Consider the following 25,909-nt stretch of genomic DNA (forward strand, 5'->3'; position numbering starts at 1 on the left):
CGGATGTCTCCGGTCCAGAAGCTCGTCTGAGGGCAGCACGGCCGCAGCAGCCACCGGGGCTTCTATACAGCCCGTCGGCGACACTTGTTCGCTGAGAATAAACACGCCGCCTTCGGTAAAAACACCGCTGAACGTTCTGCCGGCGCTGAACACAACCCCTGGGCGTCACGCGTCGGGGGGATATGAACACGCAAAAGAGGAGACCAGCGGCAGATTTGCGGATGTGCAGAGGAGGGGAACCTACTGAAAGGTACGTGACCTCAGCCGGGAATACAATGGAGAATACAATGGGAATACAATTTATACTCTCCCGTTTAGTCTTTATGTCCTTTCTTTTTTTTAAATGAGAAACACACTGTCCAATGTTTAATTTGAATAAATGTCATCAGATTCACGCATCCTATTGTCACGCGACCACGTGACAAACGGGCATCCACAGTAGAAGGTGATTTTATTTATTTTAAGCTGTGGTGGAATGATCCAACCTTTATCATATCAGAAACATGATCTTATATTTAATCAAATTCTTTTGAAATACACCGTAGTATGCTATCTATCTATCTATCTATCTATCTATCTATCTATCTATCTATCCATCTATCCATCTATCTATCTATCTATCTATCTATCCTATCCTTATCTATCTATCTACCTTTTATCATATCATAATCTTTATCTATAAATCCAACCATCCATCTGTCTGTTTGTCTGTCTGTCTGTCTGTCTGTCTGTCTGTCTGTCTGTCTGTCTGTCTGTCTGTCTGTCTGTCTGTCTATCCAACCATCCATCCATCTTTCTATCTATACATCCAGCCATCCATCCATTCATCCATCTTCGTGTCTATCTATCATTACTCAAATTTCTGTTGAATTTAGGAGAAATGTTCTCAGTATGTTCCAAGAAAAGAACAAAAATGTATCTAATACCTGTGCTTACTTATGTTACATTAGTGTTCTTTACTCAGTTGTCACTATCTAGTTCAGGGGTGTCCAAACTACGGCCCGCCATCCATTTTAAATTGGCCGGCCTATTTAAAAAATTTTAAACTAACAATTTGGTAGCACTTAAATAGCACTTACTTATAGCACTTTGTAGTTTTGCTCTATTTTTGAAGAAATTGTACTTTCTTGATTCTTGTTGTTCTGGGTTTGTACCCTCGAGTAGGGGAGAGCGGGGTAATGTGAGACATTTTTTACATTTGCTCCCCTCTAGGCGAGCTAAAATTATATATCAGTAAAATGTACACATTTCCCATTAATTCAGGATGTTTCTTAGCAATGGAAATGATCAGAATGTCTTCAGGACAAAGGGCAGTTAAAATATGATTGTTTTTTAAAAAGTGGTCTTGTTTCTCACTTTACCCCAGCTACGGGGTAAAGTGAGACAGACCAGAGAAATCAAGGGGGTAAAGTGATCCACTTACTTTTTCCACTTTAAAACTACCATAACAACACATAAATTAAGCACATTTATGATTATTTTAATACATGTGATCTCTTGCACACCCTAGCTTACCTGCACATTGTTTCTCTGTCCAATTGGCAGGGACAGGGATATTGTTTTTCTCTGCGTATTCAAATGCCAGTTCACTGGAGCAAGGCCATGGAACTGGTCAGCTAGTTGTTTCAAGTGTTTGGCAAGCTCCTCCCCCATCTCATCTGTGAATATTCTCTTTACCTCAGCTACTGCACCCCAGGCTACTGATTTTACTTTCCCTTTCTCTTTTTTCTTTATGAATCTTTTGAGGGTTGTCTTGTCAATATTTCTATCCCTTCCATCTTTTCTTAAGGACTTCTTTCCTTGCATGACCTCAGCGGCTGCACTCTCCATCTCTGGGAGGGGTGTTTGGCCCCAGGTTGTCTGCCTGGTGTAGTTTCTTGGCATGATGGCTTTTCTACAATGTTTATGGCATTAAAAATAAAACATATGTAATGTAATATAACACTAGAATGTGTTTAAGACTAAACTTAACTTGTGCTACATGTCTCACTTTATCCCAGAGCATTTGTCTCACTTTACCCCACAGCCATCATTTTAGAAAAAACAACATCTCTTAGCTATTCAGGCTAATCTTCAGAAATGATCAATCACATGGTTTTATATGTTCGAAGTTCATCAACATATATGATAAAAGTTTTTCTACCTGGAACAATTTTTTTGTACACAACAGTTGATTAAGTTCAAAGCAAGAAAATTTACTTTGTGAAAAAAACATTCTAACCACAGCACCAGCACCAACTTCTCCTTCATGGCAAGGGTGGAATGGGAGGGGCTTGAAAACATAATGATCACATGACCACAAATGTGTTATGTTGCCTAGATACAGGGGGTGTCTCACATTACCCCGCTCTCCCCTTCCCTTGAATGCACTGATTGCAAATCGCTTTGGATAAAAGCGTCAGCTAAATTAATTGTAGTGTAATGGACTATGGCCCACTGTATTGTACTTCTCAGTTTGATACTAAGTGGCACCCAACACACCCCTGATCTGCCAGCTGTACCCTCAGAACGCCGCCACGCCCCCCCCGCCCTAAGCGACGCGATTGAGGTGCACTGTCAACAGTCCGCTCCAGGGCAGAGGGGCGTGGCGGCGTGAGTGGCCCAGACCTTCACATTTTTTTCTGTATGTGGCCCTCGGGATGAAAAGTTTGGACACCCCTGATCTAGTTGATCCAACTCATGTAATGTGAGTATTGTACTAAAGACTTTGCCTTAAAACTGTGTTCACTTGAGTAAATTAGATGTTGCTGGACTGCATCATGCGCTGTACAGCAGGACAGATCCATCCAGTGTGGGTATTGTAGTGTGTTGGGGGTTGGGATAGGTAAACTAAATTTAGGTTGTGTAGGTTGTGCGCTAAGGCTTTATAGATATTAACGGTCAGTTTCAGTTGCTGTGGTAAAAGATGCATTTAGATACGAGGAGTGAAGGTAAGGAAAAAGGAAAAAGAGGTCATAAAGAATTGTGTAAAAGGTAATACTATTACTATATCACTTTGGAAGATAATGGTATCATGCTTTATGATGAAATCCTTTCACAAGCCTACTCTGATCCATAGACTGTAAATAAAGATGCATCTAATCATTACGTCTGAAAGATGACGTGTTGTATGTTCAAGAACAAACATTTCCAGTAACTCTGGTAACAATTAGTTATTTGATGCTATAATGAAATGAAACATGATTGACAGCTGTGACAGACCAACGCGTGGTTGAGCTCATTTAAAGGCGGGATTCCCACTACGGCGATTTCATCACTTCATCTGATCGCTACTACATCAAAATGTGCATGTTGGCAGTGTTCCAGGATGCATTGGCTTCAATCCTGGGTAGTGGGCGGGGAGTAGATACGTGTTGTCTATCTTTATATACAGTCTGTGGGGATTCAAGGCTTCTATCACTATTGAGCTGTTCTCAGCAAGCTACTCTCTCTGCCTGATATCTTTTCTTGTTAATCCCAGAAAATCAAAGTATTATACTGGAAGTTAATGTCACCATGGACGACAATGAAAGCCATGCTCAAGCCGTTTGTGTGGTCTGAATATTGTTATATTGTTTGAAACCATGTAAACACAACTGTGCATGTAAATTAAACTTATTTTACTTAAATTTAAAGTTGCAGTGTGTCGAATTGAGTTGCATCAGGTGGTGAAGTTGCATTTTGCCGCTGAATTCCCCTCACCTCATCCTCCCCTTCCTAACCTGAAAGAGAACCCGTGATAGCCTTCAGTTTCCATAAAAACTCAAAGGGAGTTTAGTTTGTCCAGTCTGGGCTACTACAAGAAACATGGCGACCTCCATAGAGAGGACCCCCCTGATGTAAATATAAAGTATTTCAATATAAAGAGCCCATTCTAGGGTAAAGAAAACAACAATTTGTATAATTTAAATAAAATACTCAGATTATTTTATATTAAATATCTGTCAATAGATCCCTTTCACCTAAATATAACACGCTGGACCTTCAAGGCGCAAGAACAACAATTGCACTTTCCATGTTTAGGTTTGGAAAAAATTGACAAAAACATGAAGGTAGAATATAACAGAATTTGAGTCCAATAGTTATATATCCTCACCTTTTTATTGTCAATTGGTTTCATATATTTAAGTACGATCAACTGCACAAATTTCCTAGCGTAGCGATCTTTTGTGGAGCATCCCTGGGTAATTAATCATTTATTTGCCTTTTGTGGGTTTCAGACAGAGATTATTGCTTTGAGTTACTCTTTAATAGGTTACAGCCCTGGCATAAAAGTCTTATAAACAGTGGTGTACAGTCAGTGTTTAGTCCCAGAAGTTAAGTGTTGTCAGGTAATGCTGTAGCTCTGTGTCAGTTTCATGTGCCATCGCATGAGGTGAGCTACTGTAACATTGGTCACATACCACTTCCCCATAATAATGGGTTTCCCAGGTAAATAGTGACTTTCTCCATGAGCAATGGAGTTATGTGAGTTATTTTGAGTTCAAATGGAAACCTAATGTACGGATTGGTCTGTAAAACCGTCTTTAATTCAAAGCCACTTGAGACTGGCTGAAAAGGGCCTATCGCATTATACAGGGGTGCTTCCTGGCAATAGAACCAACTCTCATTAGGCCTTTTAGCACAGCCCGAATTTTAGACTAGTGATGAAGAATGGCTGTACCTTCGATTAGTATCATTATTGATGTAAAAACACTTCTCTACATGATGAGTCTACTTTAATCAATCAATCAAATTTTATTTGTATAGCCTCTATATTCACAATTCACAATTTGTCTCATAGTGCAACATCCTCTTCCTTTAACCCTCAACAAGATTGAGGGAAAACTACGAAAGAATAACTATAAACAGGGGGGGGATGTAGAAACCTCAGAGAGCCACATGTGAGGGGATCCCTCTCCTCTACTCGAATATTCAATATCTGTCATAAAATATCTCAGTATAGCTCACAAACAGTTACACTTAAAAACCTTGAAGCACGATCGAAGCATTTCAGTATTTTACAAACAGGAGGGGGAGCAGATAATAAGTCAAGGACCCTACAAGTCATGTCAGGGTTGTTTATTTTCTCCTTCAGAGTGGACACGCATCTTATCCAAATGCCAAGGTCAGGATGGCACCTCCTCATACAACAAATTCAAATCCTATTCTATAACATTTCAGCTCCTTCAGATCTCTCACATCATCCACTTGTTCGGCAAACCTTAGGCCAGGCTTGATATTCGTCATACGCAGTCTAAAGGTTTAAAGAGATGCGATAAATCAGCAACAGCTTAAAATACTTTTTGGACTTCCTTCAGGTCCAGCTTCAGTGGCTGATAAAGATGAGTTTTATTCACTGGGCAGTTGAGACAGCATCACAGCAAGGATGGTCAACATTCAGAAGGAAGTTTTATAGTATTACATAAATGCAAATCTAAAACAGTGAGCTGTTTGAAAGCCAAACAAAGGGTCCGCATGAGAACAGATGGTGGATACAAATTAAGATGTCCTGGACAGGCTAATTTACAATACTAAGGTCCTCTTAGCATTGTAAATTAGGGCAAATCTAAAACAACTGTCTGTGGATTTACCTTAACAAAGGGTCTGCATGAGAACAAAAGGTGAATACATCTTAAAAAGTCCTGGACAGGGTGATTTACCACACTAAGCACTTCTATCTGTCACTGACCGGTTTGGTCATCTCTTTCTGCATCAGCAGAGGTCAGTTAAATTGAAGATAGATGTAAGAAAATTCTTCTGGCAGGTCAGCTTCCTGGGAAATTCATGTAAAACTATGTCTCAGCACAGACCTCAGTGTCCTGTGGATGAAGAGGGAACTTGATCTTGGTGTGTTAAGAAAATATCAACAGAAGAGAAATAAAGTGAAATATTTCTCCTTTAATACTTGTAATGTTTGCCAAGATAAGTTAGTGTTGTTGAAGGGCTGCACATTGTGTTTTCAGACAATCATGGCGTTGAATGTCCCGGGACTGGTGGCTGTGTTGATTTTTTACGTGGTCATCCTGGTCATTGGGATCTGGGCATCTCGAAAATCCAAGAAAGAGGAGAAGACATGTACTGGGAGCAAGAGCGAGGTCACCATCGTCGGTGGCCGCAACATCAATGTCTTTGTTGGGATTTTCACCATGACAGGTTGAAGCCTTCTTTTCATGTCCGTCATCAAATAACAGTACTAGATTAGTTTTCCCGTCTTTGTGTGTGCTCTATGCTCCTCTCTTGGTGTTCTGCTCCTCCAGTCCGGCCTGACTTTCTGTGCTTTCTTTGCTTTCAGCGACATGGGTTGGTGGAGGTTATATTATGGGAACCACTGAGGCTGTTTATGTTCCCACCCGTGGTCTCATTTGGGCTCTGGGGCCACCTGCACATCTTTTGGGTTTTCTTTTGGGTGAGTAGCTGAAATGGCCTGGTGTTGTGTTTGCAGCCTCACAGTGGGAGATCCCTCACATGTGCTCTGCTGATACTCTTCAACAATAGTTTAGTAATGAAGACACCAGAAGCCATGCAGGGACGGTTTAAAGTGCATAAATTCTTATAAATTAATGTTTGTACAGTCGATAGAATCTTAACAGCGAGTGCAGTGATATGTTGACATTGGACTGAAATTGTGTCTGAAAATGTACAGAGAACCGAAGGCTGTGTTCAAAACTGAAATTTAAGTTTTCCGTTGAAACAACAGCAAATGATGCAGATCAGGTTTAGTTATTCTTACAGAGATACATCAGCCTCTGTAACTTCAGCTGAAGTGCATCTAAAGCAAAGAACAGGATTTTATTTTTTCTAAAAAATCTACCTGCTTGCTTTTCCCTAATGGTGTTGTGTTGCTTTCACATATCCCAGCATGTACTAGGCAAGATGTAGGGTACCTTCAGTGATAGTTGACCAATTTTTAGTCAGTTCAATTCAAGCACACTGTTTTCCATGTCTTCTTAGCAACAGGACTACTTTAGATTATTTTGCCGTTGCAACCAAATACAGGATGAAACTGAATGCTAATTTACAAGACTAAAGGTTAATCCACAGGTGTAAAGGGCCAAAGGGTTTTCTCCTTACTGAATTAATTTTCTACTAAGTTATGTCATCTGTAGTCATCATGTAAAAGACAGAAGCATCAGTTGCATAATCTACAAGGCAGTAAATCCTATAATCATGGCTATATACTTACTGACAGGGCTTTTTATCATTTCCTTCCAGCCAATATGAGACTCAAACACTACAAGGCATAGACTGTACATCCAGTTTAAATATTGGCAAACAGAGAAATAATATTCTTGTGGGGTATTAGATATAAACGTATGCCTGTGACCATCTTATATACAACTATGTTTAATAGGTGAACTCTGCATATTTGGAATTGTCCCCTCTCGGATTCCCAGTTCCTAGGTTGTTGACCAGTCCATTCCTGGCCTACAGACACTCACTTGTTTAACGACACACCTACACCTTTTGTATAAAATCCCTACGTCTAACCTTACTTTAATACATTCATTAAAGATATCCTACTTGTTATTTTCTAAATTAATACAATGTTGTGTGTACGATGTGAGCCGGAAGGTGAAAGTTCCCGGATGCTGTGCTGATGTCTTCAGATGACTTTGTCCAACCAACTGCTTAAATCCCAAAGAGATTCAATTTGTCATAAAGAAGATTTAAGAAAACAGAAAATAGTCACATAAGTGAATCTAGAAACATTGAATTATTGCTGTTCTTGAAAAGATGTTTGCCGTATAGATTTCTAGAATAATTAATAAAACACTTATTTCCCCTTTAATTTAAAATCAGCTGATCAATGACACAACTGTTGTTTTGTTTCCTTTGTGTACATCTTAAGCGGGACTCTTCTTTGCCAAACCTATGAGGTCAAAATGTTACGTGACTATGTTGGACCCGTTCCAGTATCGCTATGGCAACATGTTCACCGCAATGCTGCTAGTTCCGGCTCTGATCAGCGATATTCTGTGGGTGGCCTGCATCCTTTCTGGTCTGGGTAGGTCCATCTTTATATACGTACGTCTTTGTGCCTTCAGATGAAAACAGTGGTCATCAGTCCGTCACAGTACACGTGTGTTCACCTCTGGTTTATTTTCTGTGTGATATCCAGGAGGAACGATGAGCATGATTCTCGAGTTGCCGTCAGCCCTCTCTATTGTTATCTCGGCCGCTGTCTCCATCATCTATACAGTATTAGGGGGTCTGTACTCTGTTGCATATACTGATGTCATCCAGTTTTGCTTCATCTTTGTCAGCCTGGTGAGAAGTAGTGATTGACCGAAATCAGGGCGGGACGACAACATTTAAGAAATTCAAGTCGGTCAGTTTATGGCTTGTTCGATTAACGACTGTTTCTATTTCTCTTTCAGTGGCTCTGTGTTCCTTTTATGCTCCTCAGTCCTGCTATTACTGACCTCGCACAAAGACCCCACATCAACCAAACGAGTGAGATCCCATGGCTGGGAGAGATGGAGCTGGCGGACGCAGGAATATGGATGGATGAGTTTCTATTAGTGGTGAGAACTTTTTCTTGCGTGTCAGACGACTTGCTTACAAACGCTGCAGGACCAGTGACCTCGTCTGGGTCCAAAATTAACTTAGCAGACTGTTAACTAAGGAGGGCTAACTTTTATGACAATAGGATTGTCTTTTTCCTATTCTCTTTTCTGAACGCCGCCTCTATTGGTTAAAATAACAAACATCAGCGGTGCATCCTATCAGCTGTTATTAAATAAATGTCATGTTTTGTGGTTTCTGCGCGTCTTCGTCACTACTTGGCAAAGATAGCTTGTGGAAGAAGAACCACCACTCTGTATCGTTACTGTACAACCACAAGTGCATTGAAGACTGTCCACAGTTCCCAAAATTACAACAGAGTGAGGCATCATCTTTCTTCTAATCACCTTCTCCCAACTGAACTTTGAGTCACACACTCATGGAACACACTGGAAAAAATTTGCATCAAAATCGTGCCGAGAAACAACATGTAATCTTTTATTTACATGCAGCAACATTGTCTTCTGTTGCTCTATATACAAAAGACCTTGGGCGGACTGGCCTATCAATGTCTCTACCAGAGGGTCCTCTCTGCAGCCTCCTCTGCTCAGGCTCAGATCACCTGCTTCGCTGCTGCTGGGACAGTTTTTATGATGGGAATTCCCTCGGTGATCATAGGAGCAGTGGCGGCCTCTGCAGGTACACACGGACGTCAACAGCATGCACAGTAAATTCATACATGTTCAGTTAGACACCTTGTTCTAACAGTTAGGTACCACTACTAGTATAAATGACTGCTTTTGTATTTGTGTGTATGTGTGTGAAATTTTGCTTCTTTATCCCCAGTTTTTAATTTAAATTTTTTTTGCACCAAAAACTACTTCTCCCCCTTTCCTTTTCTCTAAGACTGGAACCAGACAGCGTATGGTCTACCCCCTCCTTACGAACGAGGGGAGGCGGTGAAGATCTTGCCACTGGCCCTGCAATATCTCACACCCAACTGGGTATCAGTGTTAGGCATTGGTGCTGTGGCTGCAGCAGTCATGTCCTCAATGGACTCTGTGCTGCTGTCCTCAGCATCAATGTTTACACAAAACATTTACAGGACGACTTTAAGAAAGCAGGTGTGTGCATGTGTCTGTGAGTGTGTGTATGTGTCTGATACAGTTCTAAGGCAAAGTAACTAAGTAAGTTTTTACCGTCGCTTCCCCTCCCCTCTCTGCAGGCGTCGGAGCGGGAGCTGCTGTGGGTGATCCGTGGTAGCGTGGTGCTGGTGGGCCTGGCAGGAACAGGCCTGGCCTTTGGAGATGACAGCGTGTTTGCCCTCTGGCTGTTGAGCGGAGACTTGCTCTACTGCATCGTCTTTCCACAGCTCGCCTGCGTGCTGCACTTCCGCCACGCTAATACCTACGGCGCTATCACCGGCTACGTAGTTGGGATGCTGCTGCGTGTGGTGGGTGGAGAACCAGTACTCGGGATCCCTCCTGTTCTCCTGTATCCCGGCTGGACGGAGGAAGATGGAGTTATAAAACAGCACTTTCCCTTCAGAACCCTGGCAATGCTTTCTTCTTTGATAAGTGTTGTTAGCGTGTCCTGGCTGCTGGAGCTCGGCTTCTCTCGCCAGGTCATTCCTCGGTCCTGGGATTTTCTGGGCTTTTTTAAGGAGAACGAGGGAGAAGGAGAAGTGCAGGAAGAGCCTCTTCCTCTGGAGGAAAAGAACAAAACTCTTAATACAAAATTGTAAGCTTCACTTCAGTACAACTTCAGCCAAAGTACCCACAAACCTCTTTTTATAGAAATACCTACCACCCATGCATACCCCTATTTTTGATACTGCTATATTTAATATATATACAGTATTATCTCAAAGAAATGCCATACAAAATGTAAGTGTACTTGCAAATTTCAAACAGATGCAATTGCCATTTTTCTATCAACCATATATCATGACCTCCTCCAAGGATTTCCATGGAACTTTGTGGAAGGATGAGGTATTAGTCAGCAAAGAACACATTAAAATTGGGTTAGGGTTAGGATCTGGATCAGCAGATGGATCTAAGAATTTCTACAATTTCTTTGACGTTGCAAGATGAGAAGCATCTTTCAATATTTTCATCTTGGCTTTGTTCCAGGGAATAATTCATGGAACTTGAAGAAAGAAATCAGGGAACATTGAGGGAACTGACATCTATAAGGGTCTAGGTCTAGCTTGATTTAATACAAGGAGACAAGACATAAGTGTTACTCAGAAACAAACAGTCCAGCAGGAGGTGCCTTTTGGAAGAAGTGTTCACTATAAATTTTTGTTTTAATGCAATTGCTTTTTTAAAAGGTTTTGTACTCACCAGTGTTCATTATAAAAGATAAATGTGTCTGATCTTTGAATCTGTGTGTTTGTGCGTGAAAGAAAGAAAAATACAAAAAAGGGTGCCTGAGTACAAAGCTACACGGTGTCAATTTAAATCACTGTCTAAAGTAGAAGACCACAACTTCAGCTGCTTTACCTAAAAGACACACATACAGCATTTAATTACATGACCTTAAAGTGTTCTCCATTGGTGTCTCTAGAGCAGTCATCAAACGTCATACTCCAATGCTGTTTAACATACTCATCTACATTGCATTTGCAGTGCAGCATTTGCAGCAGCATAGGGCGACAGATAAACACTGAAACGGCCTAACCACCCCCCCTCAATCGGCCTTCGACAACATAAATTGTGCATAACATGGTCTTGTTCGAGTTCATGGATTTCAAATTGTTCAACTTACTTTAAACAACAAGATCGGGGGCAGCTTCTCATCGTCCCCTGTCAATGTTAAAAGGTTTGAACATTTCAGAAGACTGGGGACAGTGTTGTGCATGAACGAACGCAAAAGAACGTGTTCATGGCACACATATGCAGACCAAACAAGCAACGTATTCAAAGTGATTTCTTCTCTGGCCAGTGTCTCGGCTCCGAACTGTAGTTGGGAGCTCAGCTCACTGGTCAGGGCCGGCCCTGGGCGCCCCCCAACATAAACACGCAAACTGTCATGCATCCCCAAGAACTTTTGGACTGTAAACAGATGCACGCACAGGAAGATAAATTTGTAAGCTATAAAAAACAATACAAATATATAATAAAAAATATCAAAAGAGTCCCGTACTGAGCATATCATGTCATGTCACTCAAATAAACATTAATGATGACCACAATCGGGGTGATTCTTACCTCTATATTGTTCTTTCTTCTCCTTCTCCTCTACTTTGCGGTGCTTTCTGACTTGTGCACCTGATAATTTAATCTTCTTTTGATTCATCTTTGACTCTAACCGAAGTCTATCACCGCAGCGTGTACATCAGGGACACACCTGAGGCGGAAGCATAAATTCTGTGCGAGCTGCCGCCTGACTGTTCACACAGGGAGCCATCCAGGAGGATGTTTTAGATGCTGGCTTGCCTGTCCACGGAGCCACGGGTGGTGACATCAGCAAATGTCCCTGCTATGCTGCCAAAATGAGTAGGTTTTTAAACATCTCTTTGTATGCATCATGCTGCTATGAGGAACTGTTGTGAGGTGAAATGAAACTCCCTTCTTTTTTTTCTGTTCATGCTGAAATAAAGTGTATTCACTTGGTCTGACGTTTTCGATCACATCTTTATAAAACACCTCATTAGCTTCACACTACAAACCTTATGGGGGGGAAATGTTTTTTTAAGAGAAGATTCCAGATTCATTCACTAGACTTCATCTCTGATCCATGCAGCTTCCTTCTACCAAGTTGTGTGGTTATTGGTCCAGTAGTTTCCTACATAAACCTGTTGAATTACAAATCAGAGATGAAAACATAACCTCCTTAGCAGAGGTAATAAAACCTCCACCCATTTATCAAGGAAATGTCACCAACATTAATAACTATTAGAAACAGAACAGGAAATTAAAAGTAGAATGAAATGTTTCAAGAATGTCTAAATAGTTGACAGGTAATTGTCTGTCGGTGGACTTATCAATTCATTTATTAAAAGTTAATTTTCCCCTGCTACTTAGTCTATAGGGTTTTTATTTTGTGTTTTATTTACATTGTATACATTGCTGGTTGTACATCAATTGCCCTTGAAGGATATTAAAGATTTTCTTTTATGGACAACTTTAGTTAATCACAAGCTGCACAAATCAAGGTAGAACAGCAGAGGAACCCAGCAACCAGCAGGGGGCAGCTTCAGGACATCACAGCAGACTGTGATTCTTGTAAGGCCTCCGAAGATAAGGTTGAAAAGTACTGGGTTATTCTCTAACAATAGGATTTAATGTATGTTAAATCATCCAGTATCTAAAAGCGAAAAATATAAAAGTAACTTTGAGTAAGGCTGTCAAATATATTTAGTAAAGTAGAAAATATTTTCACTGAAGTGTTCATCAAAAGCAGCATAAAATGACACGGACACACACACGATAATTTGTCCATCTTCTTAATAGGCTTAGTTCCTTCTGTCAAATATCTGGCGATGTGGCCTAGTCGGTAAAGTGTTCGGTTTCATAAGACCCAGGTTCAAATCCCACTCCTTCCCATTTTCAAGCTGGCAATATACTGAACTCTTAAAATTGGCCGTATGTCTCCTACTAATTGCTAAATCTCTCACACTATGTTAATTTGAATTAGTTAAACAAAAAAACAGGAAAACAAATTATTTAATATAAAAAATGTAAAAAAACTGCGCGCATGGGCTTCTTCGCAGGATGTGCGCAATGGGCTTCTGCGCAGGATGTGCACAGTAGGCTTCTGCGCAGGATGTGCGCACAGTTCTTTTTCCCCCCCCCCATTTAATTTAATTTAATTTAATTTAAAAAATATATATATTTCATTTTATATTTCATTTTTTTATATATCATTTTTCATCATCATCATTTCTCCGCGCTGGTTCAGGGTTAAATGATGCCGGTCTTCACAGGTGACTTGACCTACGCAAAGCCTGTAGCTGCCACCCCACAGGAGATTATGTGCTTGTGTGTGTGGCCGCAGCGCATACCATAAAACCAGTAATTCACAGGGTTGCTGAACGCAGACCTGGCTACATATTTGAGCACCAAGCATATGATCCATGTGATATGGACTGAGATAATAATGATGCTAGACAACATTTTAAAACAGGTCATTGCTACAGGATCTCACTGAACCCGCCCATTTCAGTTACTACCTCGCAGACAACACGGTGCCTTTGAGAGCTCAAATTTGAAAGGTCAGGTATGTTGGGTTGGTGAGGCCTCTATTGGCAGACATTGAATAAAATAATCCTAATTATGTTTTCATCAGTGTTTGTTCACCCGAAACAAAGAATCGCTATCTTAGAACAACCCTGACATATCTTGGGTTTATTCTTCCTCCATGGAGTGTACTACAATGTTATAACTGTAGCCCAGAACACACAGGAAACAAAGAAAAGAAAATATATTCTGTTAGGGTTTTTACCTCACCTGCTGGCCACCATAGCTGTATACATTTAGTTGTAACGTGTAACCTCACCGCTAGATGTCACTACAACCTACACGCTGAAGCTCACATTGACGTGAAACAAGTGAGGAGATACAGGAACAATTGTGATGAACTTAGCAGCCACCTCTTCTCTCCAACACAAAATACTGAGGAATTAATTTTGATCTAAAGGAAAACTGACACATAGGTTCTGCTCCAAGATGAAATCTATACAGGGATCCTCAGCTAGGTTAAGATGAAGTTGCCTTTCATGAAGGTATATTGACAATAAGTGATGGACCTATTTACAACCCTGGAAAATGACCAGTTCCTCTTGTTTTACTATGTCTGGGTATGTGTTAAAATTCAATAATTTGGTAGTTGATAAAAACAGATATACAGACGATAGACAGATAAACAGACAGCCAGACAGACAGACAGACAGACAGACAGACAGACAGACAGACAGAGAGACAGAGAGACAGACAGACAGAGAGAAAGATAGATAGATAGATATATAGATAGATAGATAGATAGATAGATAGATAGATAGACAGACAGAAAGATAGACGGATGGACAGACAGACAGACAGACAGACAGTTTACAGACAGATAGACAGACAGTTTACAGACACTTTATACCTTCAATAGATTCCAATCGTGTTTTAAACCTTGTCATACTCAGAGGCCTCCAGCAGGGGGTGCATGCGCTCCTTTAGCGCGTCTCGTTCGAGGCATCTTGTTTTTGTTTTGTTTTTTCCCCCCACCCAGTCTCGGGTGTGGATCCAGTCCGGGTTTTCGCGCCCTCCCGCCGGCCACCTTATCCTTACCACTATGTGTTCCTGCGTGAGAGAAGCCGACTCTTGTTTACAGCAGAGATTCCACGGAGGAGCGGAGACCCGCAGCCTGCGTTCACCGTAGGACTTCACTCGCTGGATTTACGCGCAACGGGACCTTTTTCGGCTTCTTCTCAAATTTTCACCCTGTTGGAGGATAAAGGGCTGGAGCTTTTTAAAAGGCAACTCCTCGGGACATATACTCCCTCGCACTCCGAGCCGAGGTCGTCTAGCAGGAGCGAGCAGGAGACCCATTCTCCTCCTGCGTGGCACAAGTCTGGTGTTTTTCTGTCAGCTGCAAATCCCTGACTGACGGCGCGGCGAGGTCCGAGGGGTTTTGTTTTCAGGACTGGCCTGGTTGTGGATCGAGATCCCGCGCTGGCTGAATGGCATAGGATACAATAACAACAAATCAAATAGAAATAAAAGGGGTTTTTCATTCATTTCCCCCCACCCCCCCAGCCTCGCAGCCACCACCCCTCTGGATCTGGACGTTATTTGCTGCCGCCACCCTAACCTCTCTCTCTCCCCACCCTTCCTCGCCATTCTCCCTGGGCTAACTCACCATGTTCCGTGGAGGCTGCTGGTGATCCAAATAAACCCTTCACATTATCTTGGACACATCTACTCATTGGGTTTGTTACCACCAGGCCCGGATCGCACCGTGTAACGCGCAGTCGCTGTTTTCAAGAGATGGAGACTGAAGATGGGGATTACCATCATTTATCCAGTCAAATCACTGGCATGTGTGCCACACCAGCATCCCAGTACCCTGTGATTGGCAAAAACAGGAGGCTCTTTTAATATATTTATAGTTTTTGCTTTTTTTTGTTGCTCTCCATGGGAGCTCTATAACAATTCCTACACATTCGTTTCAATTAAAAAAAATATATATATTCCAGATCAAATCCTGGTAGACAAGCGACCACGCTTTTGCCTGCTACCATAGAGAAGCCACCTGGGCTACACACACACAGACGTTTATCTTTCTCAATATTAAAGCTCTATTTTTCCCAGAGGATTTTAATTTTTTTTTAAATTTTCTCTTTGGTCCCTTTTGCCTTATTTTGTATTTCTAAGAGGAGAATAATGTTGAGGACCATGAGATCTGACTCACCGATGGGTAGCACGACCTTGTTTTGGAGTCTGATGCTGTCTGTCTCCACTGTCTGCATATGGCCCACGTATGGAGAGAGTGAGTACTTATTCTATTATTTTTTTATATTTAGGTTTATTCGATATATGGATTAAGTCCCAATGTGCTAGATCAAGTGGTTTTGCAGCCCTCTTGTTATTCTGTCCTTATGCTGAATAGTGGGGAATTAAATAAAAAACAGCTTTTGATTTATCCGATTTAATGTGGATATGTGTTATGTTTAGGACTTAAATGATGTATCATAACAAACATAGCGAGCCTGTAGACTGTGGACGTACATGAGCCGAGACCATGTGGTGCTGCTGTCGTCAGGAGGTGAACTCAGTACACCCAGAATCCAGATCACCACAGACACTATCCCAGTATTTGATGATCAGTGCTGTATATTTAGAAGAAAAAATAAAATAAAATGAAAGAAAGGGAAACAACAACAACATTGCGCATGTCGCCATGGTTTCCCCAGTAGTCATGCAGAAAGCAGAGGATGAATCCAGAGCTGAAGGTTACTACCATGTGGCCATTTTGCATCTCGTAGTGTGGCGTCGCTGCGCATGAACAAGCCAAATCAGATTAAAACCTTTGCTTCCTCACACACCATGATGCCGCCATAAATAAACATAAACAGTGAGTCGATTGTTTCTATAGATTAGGCTATAAACACGGAGGGAAATACACTATAGAGTGGAAAATGTTTTACTTCTGCTCCCCGTTTCTGTAGCAATTAAATCTAGTGCGGTGTTAGTTAAGGCAAGAATAGAAATACATGTGAAACAGAGATTCAGTGTTCTTATCATAGTATCAAGCTCCTTTTCATTGACTCAACACTTTAAATCAAATACATGAATACTAATTATAAGGTTAACATTTTAGTTTCGTTGCAAACAATTTCAAATAAATCAATAAACCTGTTGTGAGAAGCTGAGGGTGCTTGTTTGATCGTTTTATAAAGTTGTATCCTGACCTAATGATTGTCAGGTTGTGAACGTTTTCACACTGAAATAATAGACAGAGGCTTGAAGTAATAATTTCCCTGGAAATTCCCCCGAAAATTCTTAAAAGTGTTTAGTTTATCATCTTATTTCATGGTTTGACATTTAGAAAGGGCAGATCAATGCTTTGATGAGCACATTTTCGCAAGTTTTCTCATCTTATCTAAAGGGAATCATTGGGGATTTCCTCTGTTATATTAGAGCTATCATGACTGTTTTTCAGTAACTCCCTGTTTATGATGTTTCAAACTAGTCAGTGCAAACTCGAAATACCCCAGAGATGATTTAACAATTTGTATGAAACATTTGTTTCTTACAAATTGATCATACATTGTTGAAAAAAAAGTGATAATTTGCGTTAAGATTACTAGTGCAAATGTGAACATAACAAGATAACAAAATTTTTTTTAGACAAAATAGATACTTTAGTCATTAGATTTGACTCGGACTTCCACTATGTCAAAGTCATGATCCTTTTGGAAGTAGGAGACATTTGATGTGTTAATATGTCAAGTAGGAAGTTGTTCATTTACTTGCTGGTGAGTAAACTTAAAAATCGCATCCAGGTGGATGTGTGAGCTCAGGGTCTGGGACTGTGTGTCTGACCAACGTGGGTGGCATGGCTTGATTTGTTTGTGTGTGCGTGTGTGTGTGTGTCTGCCACTTACGTCTCTTCTGTTATACTAATTTGTTTCCAGAGGGGATACATGGGATCCTGGAAACAACTAGACATGGGAAGGAGACATGTAGACTGATCCCCATTAGCATTCAAATGGAAGAACTTAATTCAGTCCTATTGACCAGTGATTCGAGCACGGCCGATGTGTGTTTCTGTGCAGCCAGCTCAGTGACACCCATGAACGCAGCCGGGGGCTGGGAGAGTGGTGGGTCTCAGTTCTTGACTCTCTGTGGTGTATAGTACATCAGGCCGTCCACAACAAAGGGCTCAGAGACAATGGCTGCAGTGAATATCTAGAGCTTCACCAGTTTATCACTTGCGGATGATGATGTGTACTTCCCTGGGTGGCGCGTGGGGGTCGGAATCTCTGGCTTTCTATCAGTGGAAAATCACAGATGTCCCGAAGCTCCATCAGGCGTTTGAAAACTTCTCTGCTCTGTTCATTTTGATAATCTGTCCACACCAATAAAACGTAATTAAGCCTCCCTTTTAACTCTCACCACAGTAAACTTTCCACGGCTTCCAAGTATGCAGCAAACAAGCCTCTAAAAAGAGAGGGAGCGAGAGAGGGAGGGAGACAGAGAGGGAGAGAGGGAGAGAGAGAGGGAGAGAGAGAGGGAGAGAGAGAGAGAGAGAGAGTGTGTGAGGGAGATAGGTGTTTGGAAATAGAAGGTGCAAAAATACACATGCAAGAGCAACAGACTTGGTTTTGTTGATTGGTAGAGGAGAGAGTTTGTTTACTGCTCTATTGGCTTTTTCACTGTTCGCACGGAGCGGCCTCTTTTATAGAGCGACGCGCTTAACTTCATCACTTGGCACCATTACTATCAAGAGTTATAAATAGATGTGTCACCAACATAACTGGTGCACGGGTTGTGTGAGTACAGGCCCCCTCTGTCCTGTTTCATGAGGGCACACCAGTGCTCCCGTTCAGTTATATATGAAAGGACACGTTGCTCTGGAAAACCTGAATGGCGGCATAAATAACCAAAAGTCAGTGAGCATTGTGTTTGACAGGCACCCCTGTCTACCTTACCCTCTGGGGTATGGCATGTTGCAGTGCAGCTCTCCTTGCCCTGACGGGGGCATGCGGCTCAGATACGACCGCTGTCACTCCAGTCTAAAGTGCCCCGCTGCATCTAGTGACTGGGGCTACATGGTTGCATACATAACCCCCGTCTCCTGGCCCCTTCACCACGCTTCCCACTTCCCCCACTCCTGCCTTATAGCAGGACGTAGGGATGCCTTGCCTCACCCCCTGCGAGGGAAGTGTAGCGAGCGTTCATTGGCCCCTATGGTGTGTGTACGAGAGTGTTTGTGTGCGTGCATGGGAGTTTATTGTGCAGCTCTGTGTGTGTTGTAGTGCAGCGGGACTCAGCGTGACAGCCTGAGTCAGTGGCGTGCCCCCGTGTAAGGATGTGAAAGTGTGTCACTGGGCTAGTTTGTGAGAGTGCAGTCAAACGCTGTCCTACAGCTCCTCCAGGCTGCCAGCTGAGGTTTACAATGCTTAATTAAACACTTTATTTCAAGTGGGCCCGTCGTTGGATTTGCTCAGATGCAGTCTCTCTGGCCAGCCGCACATACATCATCACTGGCTGCGCGGTTTAATGGCCCGTGGAGTATCGTACAATTTGTGAGATAATTGTTAATGTGAGCTCGTCGAATGGAGGGCACTCGGTGTTATCAGAGGAAAGCTGTTCATCAAGGAGTGAATGGGAATCGGCGCTGAAGAGAGAATTCATCGGTCAAAGAGGATTCAACGAGGTGTTCCGAGAATCCTATCGAGAAATCCTTCATATTCTATAATCAGGCACTTTCTAGTCGTTGGTTGTAAGAAAGAATAAAAGTATCTGAGGGTTGCTTTAAGCTCTAAAAGGTGCAAGTAGAGACTTTCCCATTCCATAAAGGGAAAGTATCGGCATCGGATTATTGACATGCGCAATGATTTCGACAAAGACAGCCTCAAAGCAACAAGGATAACTGGCAAACTTGTCGAGTTCATTATTGCGTATTCCTAAATTGATTTATTTGTCTTCTTTTTCAGTTATGACTGTCAAACTAGATAATTAAATAAGTTCAATGACATTAATTCTTTGTATGTATTTGTTTTCCAAAGGGTTTAACCTGTATATATTTTTTTTTTAATGGACTGGTGTCAGTCTCTAAGTTGTATACACAGAGGACGGTGCACAATATATAGCAGCAAGCAGCAGGACAGTTTGTTCACAGCTACAGATTAACAGACTTTTATTCAATTTCAATTCATGCTTGATTACATTTTTGTCCTTGGATATCTTGTAAACTTCTTGTTCACATTATTCCAGACGTTAAAAAACAATTATTTGATAAAAAATCAGGCAGCTGCACACCGTACAGTAAATTAAATATTTGTTATTATAGGAGATCTCGTGGTAGTGTCCAGCTAAACACAGACTCCGTTAACTCCTGCCCTCTCCCCTTGTTTTGGGAGCAGGGGAGTCTTTGTGTGAGAGTTGTTATGATGGGGGTGTAGTGTTACTGTTTGGGGTTTGGGTGATATCCGAGCCCAAGTGTTTGAAGTTAGGTCCACTGAGGGGAAGTGGCCCACCAGACCGCCGGTCAGATGACTTCCAGTATGTTGGGGATTAGGGCCAGTTGATGTGGCAGGTGTGAGGAGATATGCCCGCTCAGTGACGACTGGCTGCTCTCAGCAGAGAGCTGGACTTCAGTGGAAAACATTGAACACTCACACTGGTTAATATGCGTGAATGTTTATACCTGTTTTAAACATATTAAATGTATTTATTTAATTCTTTCTTCTTTGAGCAATTTCAAATGGTGGGAATAATAATTGTAAAATTATCATATTTGTTTCTAAAGCCACCAGTGGATTATTTGTGTTTATTATTTGCAGCTCTGCTTGGCTCACTCATTGTTTGGTTTTCCCAGATCAGATACTCTGTCCTTAAGGTTATCTTCTCAATAACCTCCCTGAAGTTTACAGATGAATGATTTCAGTCCTATGTTTATGTTTGCCAAAACTCAGATTCAGGGCTTGACTCTTATTTTCTTTCCCAAAGAGCACATATGCTCCTAACTCAAAAAATGTAGTGGCACATTGAAAATTGAAAATAATGTGATTTTCTTCAATAAAGGGATACACCGGGACGTTTACAAGCAGAAGGGCTTCTCGTGAATAGACGTTATTAGATATGTTTCTAAGTTTTTAAGTATTTCTGTTTCAAGTTGTTTGTCTTTTTTATTGGGTATAATATTCTATACTTATATTGATGTTATGTTGATAAAACATCCAGTGTATCTGACATATTTATTTAACACAGCTGAGGAGGAGTTAATCATGTGCACCTTATTTTTGATGAGCTTGTTATAAATACTGAAGGTTATAAAAAATAAAGTTTATAAGTAGATAATTACTGATATTAATTAAATATCGATGTCTCGATCTGTTCCTGGAACTCCTGAAACACTTGTGGTTGTACAGTGTTGGTAAAGAGCAGCATAATGAACATTTCTCACTCATCTGGTTTCATGTGCATATGTGATCGAAACTCTGATATACAATATATTTATATAGGATATGAGTAGCTGCACAGTTATGAACCACATGCAAAGCATTTTGGCTTTTGCACCTCCAGTGGGACCAAAGGGCCAATGACATGGTCCTCAGCTGTGAGCCACCTGTCAGTGATGTTTCGCCCCATTGCATCACCAAGGGGGGAGCAGTATTGGGGACTTCTACCTACCACCTGCTGTAGCTGTCCCTATAGGATAATTTCCTCCCTGTTGGGGTGTCTTATCAAACAGAGCCAGAACCTTCCTTTTTATTGCATCTTCACCAACCGTTTAAGTGTCTTCTTTAGCTAGGCCTCTGATACTCCTACACTTCTCAGCAGATGACAGAACCATATTCCCACTTTAGTTGAAGCGCTTCCACAGGGAATATGGAAGCCCTCCATCCTGCCTCTACGCATTTCGCCTTCGGGTCGGCCTACTTTATCTTACTATCGTTTGCAGCCTTGAACCCTCCCAGCTCCAACAGCATGGTAGTCTTTGTCTTTGCAGACATGTCTGGCTGGAGAGATTCCTATTGCTTCCGTTGTGGTGGTTAGCTTCCTGTCCAGGTCTACTTTCAGGCTCCAGTTGCTGCTAGGGGTCCGGACCGGTGCCCCCGCAGGATGCTCGGCCCTCTGTCTCTTGGGTTAATGAGGGGGACAATCTGAATAAAATTTTGAGGAACTATTTGACTCCAGTCAAAAGGCCTCTACGATTTCTGCCATTTTCCACACCACCTGGTCATGTCACTGTCAGTAGCCACCTTTAGCCAACACAGTCTTACAGCTGGACAGAATGTGCTGAAGGTTGGAGTTTAGAGAATCTGGAGAGGGGCATTTTTCCACGTTGCTGTACCAACAACAGAGAGAGGTGGAGCTGGACAGGATGTCGTATGAAACTCGCTCTGGCTTGTGACTTCGTTAACATTTAATTCCGGCTCATTTCCCTGTTACCCTCTTAGGTTGCCCAGGGTTGCTTGTTGACTTTGTCACACAGCCTACAATTTGTAGAGCTTTTCCTCCATTTTGGCTTCCAGAGATCCCAGACTCCCGTCTCCTTTGTAGGTTGACTTAATCTACATTAACGTGGAGTCAAGATAAATGGTGTCCATTAGCCTTGGCTTAATTTGACTAACTTACACCGGGTCATGTTTGAATGTGTGTGTACTTAGGTACACAGGTGTGCGATTGTGTTTGTGGGATGACATTTCCACAGAGCACTAGGGCAAGGTTTATCAATCATAAACATGAGCCGATGGATCCCGTTACGCTGTGGAGATATGCGTGTTTGCTCAGCAGTGTGAAGAGCAAATACAGACGGGGGGAGATACTGGCAAACGCATGCATGCTCATCCTTCTCTGTGGACACTGACGATAATATTATCCACAACTTTCCTTGGTCATTATTGTCAGCACTTTTCTTTTTGTTTATGTAATGGTGAATGAAGGTTTTTCAAACTTATTTAGGCACTGTTTTCTTCACAACAAATGGATTGACTGGTAAGAATCACAAATGCCTGGGGGCTTAGTTAGAGGCAATATCCTACTCAGGTCTTGTCCAAGGAAATGTTTGGAATTCCTGGTACTTAACATACCTAATGAGGAGAACAAGGGAATCACAAAGTAGAGGTTTTTCTTTCATTCTTAAATCCTTTGTCCCTGTTCTTCCTTCTCTACCAACATTATTTGACTAACAATCCATCTCATGTAGAGACAGTTGAATGTCTTCCTTCGGTCAATAAACATATTTGCATACATGTAGTGTTTTCTGTTTGGTTTTATTCCAGCTTCTTAGCTATGCTGGCAAAAACCTTATCTCTCCCTCACCACAGAATGTCTATGCCCCCTCCCCCTCCATTCTCTGGCCAGACACCCTCTGATTTTATTAATGCCCTCATCAGGAAGTGGAGCCTAGTGTTTCTCTTTACTAACAAACAAATTAGTCTTTGTATTGGAGTGGCTCCACCCCTCCTCCCTCTCTCAGGCTGCTGGAGGGGCTGGAAGAAAATTCTCAATGAAACAAAGAAGACATGCAGCTCGATGGCTCACAAGTGGATCCCAGGGGCATTGGTGTTGATTGGAGAAAGCAAATACTATTCTCTACTGAAGTAATCGTTTCTGTTCTAAATTTGGAGAAGTGAAACGGAAGCAAATTTAGCCCATTCATCCCCCTGAACACTGTGGCAAGTCTAGTTTAAACAAAGAACATGAAACATGGCCCCTTTTTTTGGTCTCAAGGGTCAATTCACTCACAGGGACATTTTGACAGCACATCCTCTGGTTGAATATGCAAGGATTGATCATATTTGTTATTTTGTATACATTTTCTATGTTTTCTGTTCCTTTTTTAGAAAGAAAAATCTGGTGGCAGTGTTTATTTTGGGACCAGAAACAGTTTAGCTCTTTATCCCAGAGCTGTGGTGGTTAGATGGTGTTTTGATGAGGATCAAAGTCTCTTATTGAAAACATGCCTGTTTGTCTCATTGGACAGGCAGTATGACAGTGTCGCTCAGTGCTATGGCGTCCTAAGCCTCTGTAAGAACATAACAGGTTTACCCAAGGAGCTTATATGTCTAGGCATTTCCTGTACTGACTGTTGAACCTTCTTTTAGACAGTTCAAAACAATGTGGGACTTGTTAACAGATACCTTGGTACAGAAGAACTTAACACCTTGGCTGTTAGATGAAAGCAGTGATTCCCAGACAGTGCTATGTAGTTGCTACTTCTGCAATGTCTGCTTAGAGACATGTGAAAATATTTTCCAGACCTCAAGTAGCTTAATTTTATTTTTTTTATTTATTTGTTTAAAAAAAAAAAAAAAACAGTGATTGAGAGTGTGTGAAAACCTGTAAGAGAGCAAGGTAGGAAGACTAAGGTGCTTTCTGGATAAATGATTAAACCATTTCTCTCAAATTTATGAGCAAATTGTTCCAATGGATAGCTAACATAAATAGTGTTAAAAGGCTAATGTTATGGGTGATGTAAACACTATCAATTTAGATATATAGGAATCTTTAAGTGTCAGATTAATTTTAAAAGATGTAATTTATAAATGGATACAGTTGTTAGGTTTTCAGTCAATTTCAAGTTTAGTTTGTTGTTTAATGTGTTTGATCTCTGAAAGTGTTTTTGTTGTGTTAAATCTGCAAAATCCAATAAATGTAAGTAAATCTAAAAACAATAGCTATCAAGTAGTAATAGAGACATAATTAAAAGTATTATTATTATTAAAAGTAATGGATAAATGGTTGACAACTCTTAAGTTATAGTAACTGCCACTCTGAACATTACAAATATGAACGTGACAAAACTGACTGTAATATTGTTCAATTGTAAAAAAATATATATATAGATATTTTAATTAGGTTGTTAAAGATCTGATGAATTTCAATGAAAGAGGTTATGAAACCACCGGCTGCATTAGAGTACAATAACATTATGAAAGGGTTGTTTACCATTAATTCCCTGGTGTGGTAATTGAGAGCCACAATTAAAGCGGAGTTGATTGTCATCAATAATAAATGGTGTCTTTATTGTAAATGTTCTGTGAGTGTGCGTGCGTGTGTGTGTGTTATTGGAGGCTCTCTAGGCACTGGGGTTTCAAGTGTTGTTTTCCAAGCACAGAGAAATTGCTTGTTCAAACAGCCGGGTTATCTGAGGTGACGCACAAAACATTTTATTGAGAAATGCGGAGCTCGCCTCTGATGTGATGGATACCTGAAACCAAATAACAATTTACCCACTCACCTCTTTATTAAGAACGTGTTTACCTCAGCCGACCTTGATGATAATGTCTCTCCCTTTTTACAATATTAATACCTAACCAGAGAGAACACTCAGAACAAACATTAACTTCTGTTCTAGAATGTTGAAACGTTCTTTTTACAAGCTCTGTAGTATATTTGTATGCATGACATGTTGCAGGCTATGTCGCACCCTTACTATCTTGACTAACAGGATTATATGCTTCAAGAAGATAATTATAATTAATATCTTTTGGAAAAAAGTAATCCAGGTGCTAAACTATACAAACCATTGTTGGATTCCCCACTTTCATATTACAATCCTCCATGATACAAAACAAAATCAGTAATGCTCTCTATTGTAAATGCTTTTTTGGGGATTACATGTTTCTTAATCGTCTGTCATCTCTCTGTGTCCGACAGTTTGTGGTCCGAGTATCGACATCCGAAATGACATCAGTGAGTTCAAGCGGCTGGAGAACTGCACGGTGGTGGAGGGCTACCTGCATATCCTCCTCATCAACGACAAGACCAACAACATCAATCAAGAGGGTTTCAGCTCCCTCAGCTTCCCCAAGCTGACCGTCATCACGGACTACCTGCTGCTGTTTCGAGTCTCTGGCCTGGAGAGCCTCAGCATGCTCTTCCCAAATCTGAGCGTCATCCGTGGGCGCCAGCTCTTTTACAACTACGCCCTCGTGATCTATGAGATGACCAGCCTGAAGGACATTGGCCTTTACAACCTGAGGAACATCACCCGGGGAGCCTTGAGGATTGAGAAGAACCCGGAGCTCTGCTACCTTGACTCGGTGGACTGGTCTCTCATTATGTATTCGGAGTTCAACAACATTATCAATGGAAATAAGAAGGCTAAGGAATGCGACAATGTCTGTCCAGGAATCATGGAGGATAACCCACTTTGTCAGAGGACGTCGTTCAATGACAACTACGACTACCGCTGCTGGACCTCTTACGAGTGCCAGAAAGGTAACTTGAAACCCATGATTTATTTAGTTCTCTATCATAGCAAAGAATTT

General features: G+C 41.4%; 2 protein-coding genes and 1 long non-coding RNA gene across 3 annotated transcripts in view; 2 read left to right on the top strand and 1 right to left on the bottom strand.

Annotated features, from left to right (window-relative positions):
• Nucleotides 1-204: 204 nt before the first annotated feature.
• Nucleotides 205-10,786, top strand: LOC128444050 (high-affinity choline transporter 1). Its single transcript, XM_053426344.1, has 9 exons — nt 205-250; nt 5,925-6,114; nt 6,254-6,367; nt 7,811-7,966; nt 8,081-8,229; nt 8,340-8,486; nt 9,012-9,165; nt 9,373-9,590; nt 9,692-10,786. The coding sequence occupies exons 2-9, from the start codon at nt 5,931-5,933 to the stop codon at nt 10,208-10,210; spliced, it is 1,641 nt and encodes a 546-aa protein (XP_053282319.1). The 5' UTR covers nt 205-250; nt 5,925-5,930; the 3' UTR covers nt 10,211-10,786.
• Nucleotides 9,899-15,238, bottom strand: LOC128444051 (uncharacterized). The gene is made up of 3 exons (XR_008339107.1): nt 14,560-15,238; nt 12,140-12,265; nt 9,899-10,171 (listed from the first exon to the last, which is right to left on the bottom strand). It is a non-coding gene; the product is annotated as an uncharacterized LOC128444051 (long non-coding RNA).
• Nucleotides 14,745-25,909, top strand: part of igf1ra (insulin-like growth factor 1a receptor) — an 81,637-nt gene continuing 70,472 nt past the window's right edge. The window contains 2 exon segments of the mRNA XM_053426340.1: nt 14,745-15,948; nt 25,296-25,859. Coding sequence (XP_053282315.1) covers nt 15,843-15,948; nt 25,296-25,859 — 670 coding nt within the window. The 5' untranslated portion in view covers nt 14,745-15,842.

The sequence above is a fragment of the Pleuronectes platessa genome, chromosome 7 (genome assembly GCF_947347685.1).
Source record: "Pleuronectes platessa chromosome 7, fPlePla1.1, whole genome shotgun sequence".
In the NCBI taxonomy this organism is placed as follows: Eukaryota; Metazoa; Chordata; class Actinopteri; order Pleuronectiformes; family Pleuronectidae; genus Pleuronectes; species Pleuronectes platessa.